The sequence below is a fragment of the Perna viridis genome, chromosome 5 (genome assembly GCF_037379345.1).
Source record: "Perna viridis isolate PV_CMFRI_1.1 ecotype Kerala chromosome 5, ASM3737934v1, whole genome shotgun sequence".
Taxonomy (NCBI): domain Eukaryota; kingdom Metazoa; phylum Mollusca; class Bivalvia; order Mytilida; family Mytilidae; genus Perna; species Perna viridis.
This window is the reverse complement of record NC_142449.1, coordinates 24,636,548-24,656,167: the sequence shown is the minus strand read 5'-3', so window position 1 is coordinate 24,656,167 and position 19,620 is coordinate 24,636,548. Positions and strand designations below refer to the sequence as shown.

At 30.6% G+C, this 19,620-nt stretch overlaps 1 protein-coding gene across 1 annotated transcript; it reads right to left on the bottom strand.

Annotated features, from left to right (window-relative positions):
• Positions 1-3,642: 3,642 nt before the first annotated feature.
• Positions 3,643-12,949, bottom strand: LOC148616667 (uncharacterized). The gene is made up of 3 exons (XM_088581605.1): positions 12,592-12,949; positions 4,565-4,992; positions 3,643-4,151 (listed from the first exon to the last, which is right to left on the bottom strand). The coding sequence occupies exons 1-3, from the start codon at positions 12,899-12,901 to the stop codon at positions 4,128-4,130; spliced, it is 762 nt and encodes a 253-aa protein (XP_088437731.1). The 5' UTR covers positions 12,902-12,949; the 3' UTR covers positions 3,643-4,127.
• Between the last annotated feature and the right edge of the window lie 6,671 nt (positions 12,950-19,620).

Below are 19,620 nucleotides of genomic sequence, written 5' to 3'. Positions count from 1 at the left end.
TTGTGTCAATTGGATACGAATATAAGCTTATACTGCAAAAAAGAACCCATGAATGTTCTTCTGCAAAAATTGATTTGGTAATGGGAGGTACATTTATAAAGGTAAATGAACATCATCGTGAAGTGGATGATTTGTGGGGGGAGGAGAGGTTGCACGATGAACCCTCCCAGTCCATGGACTACAGCTTGGACTTGATTGATGAATTATGAACAATATTATTTGTTAACAAAAGTTTGTGCATTGAAAAAAAAAATACAAAATTAACACCTTACGATACTTCTGTTTCGTTTCTTTCCTTTATTCAAACAATAGTGTAACACCATAAACAAAATGCATCCTAAGATCTTACGATGAAATCATTCATTAAAATGATACTTAACAAAAGACTCGATTCTACGTTTTTGTTTCTGATAGTAAGACCAAAATAAATTTTTAATCTGGTTTAATTTTTATAACACAAATGAAAATGAAAAGAAAACGCATGCTTTTTTTATTTGATGAAATTGACATGCTAATTCAAATTAAATAAATGAAAAAAAACCTTGTTATTTAAACACCAATTATGTTAATGTTTATTGCTCATTCCATGATATATTACTTTTTGATATCAAGTTCGAGATCAAATTTCTCCAGGTTCAAAAGATAATTGATGATAGCGTATTTTTTATGGGGATCGTTTTATTACTTTAGTTTAATTTGGCAAATTTCTGATATTTGTCCACCTTTTCCAATTTATCTACTTCGTTTACGCCATGGAACTAAGTTGAAATAAATGACTTCGACATAGTGTAAATAATGTTTGACACGTGTGGCGGTGTTGCATTTTTGTTACTAGATTATTACCGGATAATACTTACTTTCAATATGGCGGATGCTGCTGGCGGAGCAGGAATGTTTACATTTTCGAGGCACCTGATGTCAATTTCAGTTTATTGAGAGAGTTCATTTTGCCAGTGCTTAAAGTTTTTGTGTGATGTCTTATTTCTTTTATTTTCAGTTTTTAGGTGTAATCTTTTTTGTTTGGTTTGCTACATTGTGTATGTAGATCATCTCTGTTTCATGTGTTCCATCAAAGTCATGTTTTTGGATTTTGACGTATCTGAATCATCCCACTGTTGACGGTTCGGTATTTCCGCCCATAAAAAAGCAAAAATGCCATCACTAAATACGTAGTTATATTAAACAATACGCCACTGACACATGAACATTTAACAACGAAAAGCTTTAAATGATAACAACGAATCTCATTGTTATTCCAGCGTCTGTTAATTTAGACTTTTTGATTGTTCGATGTGTTTGACATCTGCTTATCTACATGAATACTATCTAGAAATGAATAAAAAAAATAGCTCGATTGTGTATCATTCCAAATTTTAAAGCACATGTGCGTGTGGCTTAAATGAATTTGCATTTCAACTTTATATATAGGTCATTTTGTAGTTTGACATGGCAGATATAATCGAATAAGTCGACGTTATTCTTATTCTTATGTAGCAAAAAATGGTACGTCATTATTTCTCCATAAATGAAAATATACTCAAGCCTTTCAAATTTGAGGGACTTACTTAAATTCAAATTTATAAGCGGGTTAATTATCTTGACGGTACTGCTGTAATATATTTAATACAATATATCAACTTTGCTTATATTACATATCAAAGTGTATATGGGTGATTGATCTTTAACCGCATCCTCGAAACATTGCATAACAATAGAAAACCCGTCAATATTTTACTTGATCGAATATGGTTTTCAAAATTTACATACAGTTATCAACTCATTGACATATTGTACTCAAAGGCCCACATTCAATGGCACGCAGACTTACACTTAGTTATTAGTTTTCAAGAATTATTTACTCATTGTATTACAAAGAAGCCGTCCATATATGATTGGTCTTTACTATCATTACATCTTTCCTGTACGTAGTACTGTTCTGAAAATATAACTGTAATACTTGAATCCGTAAACAACAAAATTGTTTATCAATAATAATTTTGGGGAAGATCAAAGAGATATTGATTTAATCAAATTATACTAGAAACAACATGAAATCAAAGTATACAAAAACAATATCAAATGAATAAATACAAAAACAAAACACCTAAAAACAGAAAGAAAATAAAGCGTTTACTAAATGTATATAGAACGATTTCCAGATGTTGTCAACATAGCACATTGTGTAGAAAAATAATGATTGAAAGGCAATGTCAGTCTTCAAAAGTGAAATTAAAATCTGTATATGTACATGATTTACACTCAAATGTAGTACAGCGAGGGCTAAATGTGTCAACTGGTTTACTTTTTCAGCAAAAGTAATATGAATGAAGTTATTACAAAGAAATAAACACAATTTAAGCTACAATGAGATTTTAACCGCAACAAAATTGTCTAAGAAGTGGCAATAAAAATAGTTCTAAGTTGTATTTAGAACAGTACTAAAGTCAGTCTTAACTCCGGTCCTACAAAGTTAGGCTAAAGATCAGTTCTTGTAAAGCTTGCGTTAAAATCGGTTCTCCTAGAAACATTACCTTTTACGTTATAGTATTATTTTTTAGGGTTTTAGCATGTTATTTTATTTCGTATCTTTTTCTTTAAAAGCGTTAACAATAAAAAAAAATCTATTTCAAGATATACTCTAATTGTATTCAGAAACCCGTGACTACAATTAAAAAATTATCGCATTTATATTATGGATGTGATAGTCTCTAGAGCTTCCATGCAAAAAAAAATGTTTTCGTACCAGATTATTCTCATAAGTCATGTTTGATGTCTTCCAGTCTCAATAAAATGCTTTAATATTTTATGGCCAAGAATGAGAATCAGCCATGTAATATTGAGTGAAATCTTTGTACTAATGCACTAGCAAATTATCACCCCCACACAAAAAAAAAAAATCTTAAATAATATTTGATAGTTCCTCTGGCACATAAAAAAGAGCTAAAACATTATGCTGATGCATATATATTTCTTACTTTCTTGTTTTAGAAAATAAAGTGTGAATTATACATACAAATGTATTATACAATTGCAATATGAATACGTGTATTACTAAACATCTCATGACACTGTTGCGTTAAGGCAAAAATAGTCATTAAATAATTCATGTGTATATATGCATATCATAGTTTAAATCATTCTTGCAAAATTTTCGACACCTGAAACAGTAATCAAGGGAACCTTAATTCTAGAGGAAATCACAAGAATGTAATCTATGGTAAAAGACTAGACATGGAAAACAGACACACACAACAGAGAACATAAAATACGCAAACTAATATATACAAAGTAACAAAAATAAATGAACATATAGGACTTAAAACTGGGAGCATGGACCAGGTGTACCGGTAGGGTAAGCGTCCTCTGCTTTTCTAGAAACACCCACTGAGTTGATCATAAAAAGTCAAGTTCAAGATAGACGAAAGGAAAACTATGACACATTGAAGGTGGGAAAAAAACAAAAAGAAAAGATAAGAATAAAATGTAGTGATATGTATACTCAAATATGAACACACACACACACACACACAGAAAAAAAAATCATTTTCCGCCTGTCTGACAATTGGACAAAACAATATTATACACATACACATAGATACTATGCCTGTACAATTGATCTGAAAAATACACAAGAATAGCACATTATCTTAAATATAGTTTATTAAAAATACGAAATATAATATGTGAAATTATGTATTGTTAGTCGGGTTGACCTATGACCAGATGGTCAATATCTGACTGAGATTTAAGCATAAACGATATTTGACAATTGCTTTCGCATATTTTGTTAAAATATAGCATACATTAAAAAAAAGACTATATTGAAATGTGGAACAATTGTTAAATAAAAACAACAGTGTGACATTTCAAAAACATTACAAAATCGCAAAATACAACATTCTCGTTAGGAATACACAGAATATAGGAATGTGACATGTAATAAAAGGTTGTGAATTACAAAATGTATAGCCTTGAGTTAAAATGATTTACAAAAAAAAAAACAAAAGCACGCAATACATTCTAAATCTATTATAAACGACAATAATACAATTGGTTCTCATGAGAAGACATCCGTGCATTATTTCCAACATGTTAAAGTCGTCGGTAAAATACATGATATTGGTATATCATGGACAATTCCCATCGGCGTTCTGAAAATGTAAAAATAAAATATCAAATCTAGGTAGATGTTGAATACGAATGAATTAATATTACTTCATTCATTGTTTCCGACCTATATCTATATAGCCAGCTACTTTTTTTCTACACTTTTCAGTCCCTCTCAATTCAAAAATCACTATTTATAGATGCTTTTAAGCTGTAACGAACTTGACACAATACATTGATTTATTTTTAGGTGAGCATGTGCTTAATATGCGCACCATTAATAAAACGAGAAAACTTATCTATTTGATCTGGCAGACTCAACTAACATCCCCAGATTTGGGTTCATTCATCCAAACAGAACACAATTATGAATTATTAGACATGCCCTTTCTTGAACAGTTGGAACATATAATTATTTTGTAAAAAAACATTAACTTCAAAGATAATCCTACTTTACCTTTTGTCCGAATATCCATTCTCCGACATAAGGACTAGTGAATACAGAAACATCAGAAATGATGAAGGCGTCGTTGGTGGTTAATGCAAGAAATGTATCAATGTTGTTAGTGAAACCCTTTCCAGCCTGAACTGTAGTGGTGTTCCAGCTGACCCAAAATAATTCAAATGAATTACAGTCTGTTATACTCGAATCATGAATAACTTCCAAGTTAGGACTGGGAGAAACGGTTTTCAAGTACATTCCGGATTTTAAGCCGTTATCTTCGCCGATCCTCACATTTGACAAAAGCATCCCATCCTTGTCATAAAAAGCAAGTATAACGTTAGAGCATGCTTTCACTTCGAATGGTAGAAACCCTGTTAAAGGGACTCCAAGCAACCTAAGATTATAGGAATAACCGCTAGTTGAAGTCAGAAATACAGGATCTGTTGACATAATAAAAACAGAAATCAGAAAATGGTTAATAATAATTAATATTGTTGATATGTATAATCACTGACAACCACTGTTTAAGCAAAATCCGAGTTTAAAATTACCACGAGGGAGAAACAACAAGTTATTTACAGAAATTAAAAAAAAATGCAAAAAAAAAAAAATAATTAAAACAATAATAGTAAAACAAATATAAAGAAAACACAAAATGTAAAGCAGTCAATAATCAAAAGGTAAAATGCACGGTGAAATATTGCATTCATATTCTCGGTTGGTACATATGATCATACGATATACGCGGGCAAGCTCAATGTCTACTTTAACATCGGTGAGAGCGAGCATGACTAAAGCATTATAATTCATCTTGATAACATATCGTTTAGTCATCATAATCAGCTATGAAGAAATATATAAAAGAAGTGCATACCGTATTTACCTAAAACTTTTCTGGATTCATGATATTTCCAACGTAGCGAAGTGCAATAAACAAAATATGCACATGGAAAATTTATGTTATTTTTCAATAGACATTTTTTTTTATTATTGTAAATTACTTTTATAGCATATATTTATCTTTAAACATGAGAAAAGTAGCTCTGAATTTAACTGAATAGGGGCGTGTCAGTATTTTTTTATCCATTGAAATATAACAAAATTATTTTTACCAATCAGATTACAGTATTTATCTCAAATCAAGTTATATGTATTTGTAAAAGAATTAATTGTTTTACATGATATAAATATGTCCTCCAATTAGTAAATAAGATGTTGGTCTGGTATGCACAGAAATATGTAGTATCAAAATAGGATACGGAAACATTGGTTTCTGAATAACACAAAAATAAATAAGAAAGGAGTAGTAATTGCAGATATTCAGTAAAAATACTATTAAGAAAAACAATTTTGTTAAATTCATTCAATTTTTTAACCTTTTAAATGTTCCAGCATGACAGGGGTAATGTCTATTTCATGCCAATGATATAAGATATCTTCAGAAATACAGATGCAAAGTTTATTTCACACTGAAGTATTTGACAATAGTTTATTTGCTTGGAACAAAGAATGTTTTGTATTTGTTAAAGAATTGGCTATGATAAATTTTTTGTCTATTGAAAAATAACACAAATTTTCCATGTACATATTGTTTATTTCGCGAAGTACAATAAACAAATATGAACATGGAAAATTTATGTTATTTTTCAATAGGCAAAATTTTTTCACAGCTAATTCTTATAAATTAATTATAAAACATATTTTTATATTTAAACATGAGAAAAGTAACTCTGAATTTAACTGAATAGGGGCGTGTCAATATATTTTTTATCCATTGAGATATAACAATTATTTTAACCAATCAGATTACAGTATTTATCTCAAATTTGTATTTTGATGAAGCTAATTCACCTACCAACTACGAAGAAAAGAAAAGGTGGAACATTTGTCGATTCACTTTTGAGTAATTTCGAACAGAAATCAAAAGAATATAATCCAAATATTGACACCAGACGGGAAAAACAGACACACACATCAAATAGCATACCCCCCCAAAAAATTGAAATAAATAAATAAAATAAAAAATACAAAAGCAGTAAGCATCTCCGACTCCACCAAAAACTGGGAGCATGGACCAGATGCACAGGCTTACTATAGCATTTATAATTATGCTACAGATTTCGTCTGTAGATGACTTATTCACAAAATGTATCCGAAAACATCGTTGGAGTGTTGAAAATAAAAATAAATGTCTAGGTATTATTAAGAACGTATAGCGAAATGGAAAACATTCGAAATAAATAAAGTATAAGATATAATGAATGAGTAACAAACTTAACGATCGTTCTAAACGCTCTTTATTTTGCAGGTGCCAATTTCGTTATCTAATTAAAATTATCTTTAAGATTTGCTACGAAAGCGAAAGACAATGAAGAGTATCCAAACAGTTGGAAGCATATTGTTCTATAAGAAACTTTTTAATTTTTTAACAAGTAATGACTCCTTGATATTTTGTGAAAAGGTAATCAATACATCTCCTGAAACGTGTTACGTTTCCAATCCCATGCACATGAAGCACTTGAAACACGAAACATGATCCCATGAAACAAGCACACGAAGCACATGAGACACAAAAACCACACGAAATACTTTGCACGAAGCACAATGAACGAATGATCGTGTCCGCCTGAAGTATTCATCTCAGTAATTGGTATATTTCGAAACCTAACTTGCAAAACGAAACTAATTCTAATTGATAATATACAGTGTACGTGTTCGTCGTATTATGTTGATTGCTAACATCTTACATGTAATTTTACAATAATGTGTATAATGCTTAAATAAATACATTCAATATACACAATTTTAAATGTCTATAAATGTTTTGATATAAAATCACGTTCATTTTAGTTATACATCGTACATTGCGAAAACATTGTCATTGGTCTGGGAATATGAAAATGTTGAAAGATCTTAAAATTGAAGAAAAATTCTAAAACAAATAGTTGATAATTTTTTAACATGCAACAATCATATTGTTTGAATATGAAATAAATAAATAAATTATGTGTCCATATTTGTTGAATTTGGATCATTGTGATAAAAGCGCTCTATTTTGAATTAATTTAGGTATTTTAACTAATGCGATACCATCTTATTGGTCCAAAAAAAAATAATATTGCATTGTGACATGAAAAATGTCAATTTTATTATACATGGTATATTTTAAAAACTTTTTCACTGCTATCCGAGTATGAAAATACTGAAATATCAAAAAATTAGGGTAAAATATACTTCATTTTTAAATTAGAGTATTTATGACTGTTATGATACAATTATATTGTTCTAAATATGAAAAGAAAGTAATTTGTATGTACAAAATGTCCATAAATCTTGTATATGGATCATTGGGAACACATTTTCACTCATATGTGGTATTTGTTATTTATGACGGACTGAGGGGTTTCTTAACGCCCTTGGCTATATGGGTTCTCTCACGGACGCTGTAAAGCATCGAAGCGTTTACACAGTCCCGAGTATAGTCATACCCGTGAATGTAGGTCATGGTGTATTCGAGGAAATTATAGTAGTCATGTGACCACGTTCATTCATTCAATTCATTAAATGCATTACCATGTGATCTGCACGCTTATATTGTAAACCCTAAAAGCATTTGCTGAATCTCTGACAAAGCAAAATACTTTTCGGGATAAAATCAAGTTTCAAGTGCACGAAGATAGATAGGTAAGTTAACTTATTGGTGCATGTCAGTCAGTTGATGAGAAATATCCAAGGCCGAAAAAAATAATAATAAAAATAAAAAATAAAATAAAATAAAATAAAATAAAAAAATAAAGTTATGTTTCCGATCACCATTTGAAAGTTTGTAGGGTCGGTAGGTAGGTACGGATTTATTTTCATTTAAAACTTTTGAAATGAGATAAGTCATTATAGTGACACTTAACTCAGAATACAATGCAAACCAAAATATGCAAAGTTTAAACAACTAATAATTTTAGACTAAGTCCAAGGCCTAATCTCTTTTGGGATTCGGCGCTTGAGATATTTTTTGTTTTGATGGCGGTGGTCAAAACAAACAAATCTCAAGTGCCGAATCCCAAAAGGTATTATCGACAACTCACGTCATGTATGTTTACAATCAATTCTAAATATAAACAGGCAGTATTTCTAACTATTTGTTTTTCCATCTGAGATAGGAAAAGAAATCTTTGGCTTTATTGGGTCGGTAGTTGACCGCGAACATTTTTAGGCCTGAATGGATGGTCTATTTATTACTCCAGCGATGCTAGAGGTTGTCTGGGGGTTGTGTTCTCAAAAGCGGTTCTGATATCAAATTCTTAAATATTTTTGCAATGAAAAAATGCTCATAAAGCAGTCCAGTAGGTAGGTATAGATTCTTCAAACGGCATTTTTTAAGAACACAAATTGATTATGGTCCATATTTCTTCACATTTTGCTGGAGAAAAAAAAACTTGGGTACCAAGGCTAAATAAGACCTTTCTTTTACAGTTTCGGGGACTCTACATTATACATATAGAGGTTATGTGCATGTCAGATTGCATGTACTGACAACTCTTAATATGATTTATAATTTAACCATTATTTTTGTTTATGATTTCGTGCAAATAAAGTAAAGTCAAAAATATAATTTTAATCACTTTCATACTTTAACATTGTACATGTAAATATTACTCTTTTTAAAGGTGTCTACAACCTAAAATCATTTTTAATGCTTAAAGTTTACTTATAATTTTTTAATTAAATTTCCGATTTATAGAAAACTGTCACAGTATGACTTTATGTACATGTTATTGTGTGTAAATTAATTATAAACTTTACAAGTACGACGGGACCGTCAAGTCTACATTTTTAAATTAAGTATGTTTATACATATAGAAAAGTACATTAAGGGTAACCCGTTAACTGGCTTTTGAAATCAAAACACTTAAATATATGCATGTATTATCTTAACTTAAAAAATCTTTATTTTTCAGGTTATGTGCACGTATTTGTATTAATCAAGTTTCTCCCGCGGTATTATTTCTCCATTGAGAATGGTAAAATGTGATTTTCAACACTTGAGCTTTAGCATAATAAGTGGAGAAATAGTTTAGGAAATTGAAATGAGGTTTTAATTATAATCTTCTTTTCTGAGCTCATTTTATTATGATATTGTACACATATGTGAATGCAAGTTAAAATACATTGCACATGCAATGTTCATTAAAAGTGTTTTATAGCCATAGTGATGTCAGATGATGTTTTACAACCATAGTGACGTCAGATGATGTTTTCGGTAGAATGATCAATAGACATTGATGTTGAATTACACAGTTAGATATACTGTATATGATTGTAGATGTAGAGTAACATCATACACTCAATCAACAAATGGAGGCATTTATATACAACTACGTGTAATTTTGTAAAGTATTAAAAATAAATGTCTATTCTTTTTCTTATATTTGCAGAAAGACAAATATGGATGAATCGCTTTTCTGTTAAAAGGATGAGGATTTTGTTTAGTATCAAGACATTAATACTACACACGTAAAAATGACAAAGTTTGATTAAATTGTGAAGATTTACAGGACGTAATGAGATAGAGATTCTAAAGAAAAGTCAATAACAGTGTTTTGAAATGCTGAATGTACGTACACGTTACGTTAGTTCTAAAACCAAACGATACTGGCAGTTCCAAAAGATATATAATATAGCTGCAAAACAAGTACTATAGTATACATTTTTGTCCAAGGAAACATTTTACAGGCTACAAATGCATATAACTATTCAGAAGTTGATTAAAATTGTTTAACACAAGATTTAGTTGAAATATTGATTTTGAAGTCTTAACTTTCAGCCAGTATCAATGGATTTAGTCTTCAAGTTCTTCATATACCTGTATTGCAATTGTATTTCGAATTGTTAAGAATTTCGAATGTTATCTGTTGAGTACATGACTGTAAGTAGGAAAATTTTTCCACTATGCAGATTATTCTTTTTTACTAGAGAACTGTTTAACTAGGACTAATGTAAAATTCTTGGCAAATCACACACTAATAAGTTGGTCCTATGGAAGCGTAACTGACAGACTTTTTAGGGAATTGAAAATGGAGCATTCCCAAACCCCGAATTAACCTGTATATATGTATATATTTAATATAATAGTGTCGCCGCAAACATTGTATATTGGTATGGTGCTGACAGCGGCGTCACCGTCGGCGGCGTCCGTGTCGTCGTGAATGTTCGCTTGGTTTTCGTGCAATGACTTTATAAATATGGTAGATCAATTGTTATTAAATTTTAATATGATTTAACTAACTACTAAAGAATTGCTTTTGTTTGATTTAGAGTTAATGGTCCCTACCATTTTAAAATAAAGGATGTACTGACAGATACGACACTGTAGGTTTCTGTTAATCTAAAAAAAAAGCTGAGAGTCCAGAATTTCACCAAGCTAACCGGTATAAATATGAAATGGCCAAACTTAACATGACATAACAAGTTCAACACATCCATGCAAGTTCACCGTCATGGAAGAAACATTGTAATATGTATATGACTTATCTAATGGGAATCCATAGTGGAATTTGTTCCCCATGTAGATATCTAGTAACACATGTCAATGAATATTTATCAACACGTACATAATTCAATTAACGTTTAAGACAAAACGTATGTATGTTCAAATTTGCTATCTGGGCAATACCAGTCTGCGTCCATACTCGCCCCTCGGGCAATGCCAGTCTATGTCCACACTTGTTTGTGTAAAAAAATATTACATTGTTGGTATAAAAAATGTCCATTTTTAATATACATGGTACAATGCAGAAACATTTTGACTGGACTTGGAGTATGTAAATATTTAAATTTCATAAAATTAGGATAATATATATTCAACTCAATTTTTAGATAATAGAGTATTTTGGACTTATGCGATACCATCTAATTGCTCTAAATATGAAAAGAAAATAATTTTAATTTGGGAAATATCCATGTTTGTTGTATATGGATCATTGGGTACACATTTTCCTTGTTCCAGGAGAATAAGAATACTAAAATTTCATAAAGTATTAGTGAAAAGTACTCTATTTTGAAATACTGTAGATATTTTAACTAATTATAATGTGATACAATCTTAATAGTCTAAAAAAAGATAATATTGCTTTGTTGATATGAAAATTGTCCATTTTATTTTACATGGTATATTGCAGAAGCATGGGAATTTGATAAATTGGGGTAAAATATACTCCGTTTTTGTTCTCAAACGACAAACAAAAAGCTATAGTTCTGGAAACTTTACCAAGACCATTTCGGAAGGCCCTTCAAATCTTTGCAGTATTTCATTATCAGCTGATTATATGTACAAATAATGTACAAATGTTTGAAATCAATTATTTCCTGATTTTTTTTCAATGCCAAAGGAACCCTGATTCTGGCATAAAAAAAACGAAATTACAGCGGTATTCCGTAAAATTGATCTATCATAGGAGCTATTTTTATCGCAAATCAGAATACAGAACCGTTGCACGAAAGACGTTGAACAATACCTGAAGAACAAAGCACGAAGTACGCACACGAATCACACGCTGCACGTTACATGATCCCACGAAGCACGCTTAAATGGGAATATTACACGTTTCAGGAGGTGTAGAACCAAATGTCTAGTGGAAATCAAAAGAATGTAGTGACAAAGACTAGATATGGACAACAGGCACACTCAACATAGAACATAAAACAACAAAAATAATACAAAAAATACAAAAGTAAATGGGCAACTAGGATTCCACTGAAAACTGGAAGCATATGCCAGGTTCACCGGTAGGATAAGCGTCCTGCGCTTTTCTGTAAATAGTCTCCGAGTTGCTTATGAAAAGTTGTCCTGTGAGACAAAAGAGGAAAGTAAAACTAACTATGACACGTTGAACAAATCAGTTCTAATGAAATGTATGTATAAAGCAGAAGTAATTCAGCATTCTAACCTGTTTGCTTTTCTTACTACAACTTATCTAATCAAGCAATAATTAAAGCCTAGCAAAAATATCAATGCATCGGTAATATATATATATTATGCTCACCTTCAGGTGGTTTTATCTTAGCAAAATATACTGCTTGAGTTGAAACTTCAGTCTGTTTATTATAACTGGAGTCAAGGACGCAATGGTTCCAGTTTGAATCAAAGCTTCCTGAAAGGCATAATTCGTCTAAACTACAAAGCCCTGCACAGTGAATCGCTGACAATGCATTTACTGAAGTTAGTGTAGTTTCAGACTCTTTAATTCTGCTTGTTTGCTCTAAACAAAATTTTGTCATGTTTTTGCTGTGAGCAAAATTCAAAAGGTAGCAAAACTCAAAAAGAAGAACGGCAAAATTCCAAGCAGTAGACATTTCCTGTCCTCTTTTGTCACCGTGCCAACCTCAATCGAACAAAACAAAAAGATGGTAAATATTCAAGCAGAACGATTGACTCATAAAAATCATCCTGCATAATCATACATACTTAATGTTTAAAATTATTTATGGTTTTATTTTGCCACGAAGGATTGGAAATACTATACTTTTGTTTATAAATTTTCCATAAACCTGAAATGTTTTTAATAAATTATGCAACGACCCATTTCAAATAAACAACAATTCTAGACAGAAACTAGGTAGATCTCCTTATGTTATCTTTTGATTGGATTTAGTTGTATTTCATGGAGGTGAAGTTATAATTTCGATTCTCAATAAACCGAAACTAGAGTGTGAAACCCTAAAAGTCAAATCTTAAGCTGTTATAAAATTTCAACTTTTCTCATCTTTAAATGTTGACTTAAGTACCAGTCCATATAAAATTCAGACACTGACCATATTAAAGTGATTCATGGTGAAGAAAAACCCACCAAACAAGCGGTATTTTTTTCAATCTACATATGCAATCTACGACTGCTACATAAAAACTTAAATTTACTTGGAAAAGCAAGACCATGACTACGGAAAAAAAAGAAAAAACCAAAAACAACCGAAAAAAGACAAAAAGAAACAAAACAAAAAAAAAAAAAACAAAAAACAAAAAAACAAAACAAAACAAAACAAAACAAAAAACAAAACAAAAAACAAAATAAAACAAAACCAAACAAAACAAAACTAAACAAAACAAAACAAAAACAAAAACAACGCACGATTCTTAGAATAGGAGATATTTGATAATATATCGAAAGTTATCTATATTTGGAGGAAGAGGTGATATAGAAAGGAACATGACACACTTACATTAATTTCAATTGAGGTCAACATGGCTTGTATGCAACACTATATATGTATAGAACATCTCATCGAAATTCACTGTAGATAGAAAGACGTAATAAAAATTATAAAAAATCTTAATTTATTCGAAAAATTAAAAAAAAATGCTGTTATATCAATAATATGATTGAAGGCTTTACCAGTGAGCGACGGGGCTATTTTTACCTAAATAACATTTTACTCTGTTGACCGCCATATTGTTATATCACTGTTGTCTCGACCTACCGGAATAAACGACACTTCATGTCATACACGTTTTTCGCCTGCGTTAAGCATTCAAATAAACAATTTCTAACTGCATACGTCATTTCCGAATGATTTTGTGCCTTTTATGTTTTGGAGCATTTACATATATAGGACGTCGCTGACGTGTACTTAAAAACACCTGTAATGATGTCTCTGACCGCTTGATATAATGAGATGCAGATATACAAATATAAGTAAAACAAAAGTGAATTTTGACCATGTACATTATACAATATTAGAAAAAAGCGGAATCATAGTCACTTAAATGATGAGTTTTACAATGTTTGAAGCAATCTTGAAAATTGTAATTTATTAATGATCAAATGTTAAAAATGACTATGATGATAACAGCAACTTATCAAGATAACGCCTTAAAACGTTTGAACTAAAATTTCAATTTTATAAAACAAACTTTCATTCTAACGATTCAAAGTTTGAAAAAAAATACAAAGCATGAATTTTATTTGTATTTGTATTTAGAAAAGCATAAGACGCTTTCACAACCGGTGCACTTTATATGTGCTCCTAGTGTTTAGTGGAGTCCAGATTGCTCATTTTGTTTTGTTTATTTGTGCTTGTTTATTTGTTAATTTCGTTTCTTTTTTATGTGTGCCTATTTTCTACTGGTAATCCCTGGATTATGTTCTGTTATTACTGTTCTTCTGTTCTTATTCTGGATCCTCAAATCCCTATAAACACTGTTTGTACATTTTTACCGAACATATTTTGATTATCTCGCGTAAATTGACCATATCAAGCGTGCTTGTTGCAGGCAATATATGCATACAGTAATACTACTATGCAACGGCATCTTGGCTGCCTCCTTCAGGTTGACATTTCATAACTATAAATTATGAATTATTATAGGTAACATTACTTTTACATATCACTGAAATGATCTTTAGTCACAGCCTGTTAAATTTCACATGCATTATTTAAACAAACTGATTTACGGAAAATGTCAACATGGCAATAGTGCCATAATATTAAAAAAAAATGTTAATAGACAATTTTCGAAGTTAATCTTGATTCCTATCTAAAATATCATTGAAGTAGTAATACTCCAAAATTAGGTCAAAAGGCGAGAGGCGTTTTTTTTACAAAAAAATAATTAACATGCGTGATTAGTTTTATTCCGAAATAAATAAAAGTACATGCAGCATGTTCAGATACTCATAAATGACTAACAAAACTTAGTGACAGTAAGAAATGACTAATAGAAGAAGTACATAAACTCCAAACCTCTCCATAAAATACATTAAAATAGCTAATACATATTACACGGAGCATTCTGTTTGCTTTCTGACATATATTTCAATTATCTTAGTAATAGCGTTTAAAATTATATGAAATAATAAATGTTTCAATTACATATAATACCTTTAACGCGTAAGAAATTACAGGGATTACAGGGAACCTGTCTAAACAGGAATACTTTGGTTCGTTTTAGACAGGTGTTTTTCCAAGGTATCAAATACATTTTATTATAGAATAACTAATAAAATAAAAAGAGTGTGGTTTAAACAGGGGTTCGGATTTCTCAGGTTTCAGTTTAGGCAGGGTCCACTGTATAAGCAATTATTGCTCCATAGATTTCTTTTAGTAATGAGCGGTTCTTATATAGTTTTACAATAAATCAAAATATGCTTCGACTTGTCTTGATATAATATTCTTTCGTGGTTGAAAAAACGGGGTTTACAAATATGACCCCGTGAGAATATACTATGTACAAAAGTACAAAAGTGGATGTCTATTACAACAAACCACGAGCCACCTTTCAGCTGAAACATCCAGCAACAAGCACAAAATAATGTTAAATATACTGAGGTGTGGAAGAAATGCTATTCTGAAAGCAGATGAATATTTGACAGGCATGACAAAAAAAAAAAAAAGACAAACAAAAAAAAAAAAAAAAAAAAAAAAAAAAACCACACAAGTAGCACCTATTTCTTTCGGAAAGCTCATAAATATAAATAGGGTGAGATGTAGCTTTCGAAAAATATACAAAAAGCATGTACTTTATTTAAAAATCTATGATTTACGGCTATAGTCCAATAGTTTTTAAGGGGAAGATACACATTTATCATTTCTAATTAATATGTTAATTGGGATTTCAGTAAAATACTTATTCTTTGTATCTCACAGACAATTTTTGAAGCAATCTTGAAAATTGTAATTTATTGATGATCAAATGTTAAAAATGACTATGATGGTTACAGCAACTTTTCAAGATAACGCCTTAAAAAGTTTGAACTAAAATTTCAATTTTATAAAACAAACTTTCAATCTAAAGATTCAAAGTTTGAAAAAAAGTACAAAGCATGAATTTTATTTGTATTTGTATTTAGAAAAGCATAAGACGCTTTCACAACCGGTGCACTTTATATGTGCTCCTAGTGTTTAGTGGAGTCCAGATTGCTCATTTTGTTTTGTTTATTTGTGCTTGTTTATTTGTTAATTTCGTTTCTTTTTTATATGTGCCTATTTTCTAGTGGTAATCCCTGGATTATGTTCTGTTATTACTGTTCTTCTGTTCTTATTCTGGATCCTCGAATCCCTATAAACACTATTTTTACATTTTTACCGAACATATTTTGATTATCTCGCGTAAATTGACCATATTAAGCGTGCTTGTTGCAGGCAATATATGCATACAGTAATACTACTATGCAACGGCATCTTGGCTGCCTCCTTCAGGTTGACATTTCATAACTATAAATTATGAATTATTATAGGTAACATTACTTTTACATATCACTGAAATGATCTTTAGTCACAGCCTGTTAAATTTCACATGCATTATTTAAACAAACTGATTTACGGAAAATGTCAACATGGCAATAGTGCCATAATATTAAAAAAAAATTGTTAATAGACAATTTTCGAAGTTAATCTTGATTCCTATCTAAAATATCATTGAAGTAGTAATACTCCAAAATTAGGTCAAATGGCGAGAGGCGTTTTTTTACAAAAAATAATTAACATGCGTGATTAGTTTTATTCCGAAATAAATAAAAGTACATGCAGCATGTCCAGATACTCATAAATGACTAACAAAACTTAGTGACAGTAAGAAATGACTAATAGAAGAAGTACATAAAATCCAAACCTCTCCATAAAATACATTAAAATAGCTAATACATATTACACGGAGCATTCTGTTTGCTTTCTGACATATATTTCAATTATCTTAGTAATAGCGTTTAAAATTATATGAAATAATAAATGTTTCAATTACATATAATACCTTTAACGCGTAAGAAATTACAGGGATTACAGGGAACCTGTCTAAACAGGAATACTTTGGTTCGTTTTAGACAGTTTTTTTCCAAGTTATCAAATACATTTTAATGCATATAAAATAACTAATAAAATAAAAAGAGTGTGGTTTAAACAGGGGTTCGGATTTCTCAAGTTTCAGTTTAGGCAGGGTCCACTGTATAAGCAATTATTGCTCCATAGATTTCTTTTAGTAATGAGCGGTTCTTATATAGTTTTACAATAAATCAAAATATGCTTCGACTTGTCTTGATATAATATTCTTTCGTGGTTGAAACAAACAAAAAAAAAAAAAAAAAAAAAAAAACGCAAGTAACACCTATTTCTTTCGTAAATCTCATAAATATAAATAGGGTGAGATGTAGCTTTTGAAAAATATACAAAAAGCATGTACTTTATTTAAAAATCTATGATTTACGGCTATAGTGCAATAGTTTCTAAGGGGAAGATACACATTATTCATTTCTAATTAATATGTTAATTGTGATTTCAGTAAAACACTTATTCTTTGTATATCACAGACAATTTCCTTCGGTGTTCTGAAAATGAAAAGTAAGGAATTGAAGAAATACAGTTTAAAGGGAAACTAATTTGAATAAGTAAGCAACATTCTTAGACAGTCATTCGTGATAAGATTTACACAAACATTTCATCTGATGAATCAATGATTTAAATATATAATAAATGGAACCAAGATATTTTAGAGGAAATCAATAGAGTACAATCTAGGGGTGAAAACAAGAGAGAAATAATGGACAAACACAACACAGAACCAAAAGTAAATGAGCAACACTAAACATTGGAAGCATAAACCTGGTACAAGGGTAGGGTAAACGTCTTCTGCCTTTCCGAAAACAACCACCGAGCTGCTCATTAAACGTAAAATCTGGGAAAGAGAAAAGGAAGACTATAACATGGTGAACAAATCCGTTTTCATAGTGCAGATGAATACGCTGTAACGATCTACGAGTTCATGATGACGACCAAAAATATTCTGTACTGTTGACTTCAATTTTGTAGCCACAAAACCCTATACCAGAAGCCTAATTGTAAGAATTCTAGCACTACACAAAAAAAATCTGGCTTAACGTATGAATTGTGATATGAAAACTCCATACGCAGGTACTGAAGAGATGTTGCCTCAGATGAAAAAAATGCTATGGTGGAATACACAATCTTATTTTCTTAATGTGAATTGATTTTTGTTTATTACCATGGCATTGAATTTGTGAAATGAATGCCCTTTTAACATGAAACCAAAACACTGAATACATATTATTGCTTCTTATTCCTCTTAACAATAACAAAAAATAAAAAAAAATACCCTCCCCTAAAAAAACCAAACAAAAACAAAAACAAAAAGAAAACAAGGAACAAAACAAAACCATCAAATTATGTTTAGGTTCATGCAAATAAAGAAACGGGACTTTTTTCAGAAAGACACCTTGGTGATATAAACAAATGATTAGTACCAATACAATTTGCATCAAATGGTGGAAAGATAATGCAATTAGCCAAAATATCAATCAAAGAAAATATTTTCCGCGTTCAGTTCCATAAACATAACTATTCAACCAGTATCTTGTTTTCCCTTTCAACTGGGCGGGTATTTGTACTTTAAGAAACATTAATAAGCTATTACAATTGCCTGTGAGAAAATTAATCTGGTTGATTCAACTAAATTCCCCATATTTGTACTCTGACATGAACAGATTTGGGTTCACTCATCCAAACGGAATACAACCATATATTATGCGAGATGAAACATGACAGGTAAAATAATCTTAGTATTTTCAGAACAGTCAGAACATGGACTTTTTTTAAATATAAAAATCGCTTAGCTGTGAAAAAGCCTACTTTAATTTTTGACCAAAGATCCATGATGCGATATTAGGACCATTGGATACGGAAACTTCTTCAATGGTGAAGGCGTTGTTTGTGGTTAATGCAAGAAATACATCAATGTCTTTAGTGAAACCCTTTTCAGCTTGAACGGACGTATTCCAGCTAACCCAAAAGGCTTTAAATACATTACAGTCTGTAATACTCGGATCATGAATGACTTCCAAGTCAGGATTAGGAAATCCTGTTTTCAAGTACATCTCTGATTTTAATCCATTATTTTCGCCGATCCTGACATTTGACAAAAGCTGAAAATCCTTGCCATAAAAAAGAGCTTAATGTTAGAGCATGCTTTTACTTTGAATGGTAGGATCCCTGTTAAAGGAACTCCTTGCAACCTAAGATTATAAGTATAATCGCTAATTGAGGTGGGCAAGGCGGGATCTGTAGACAAA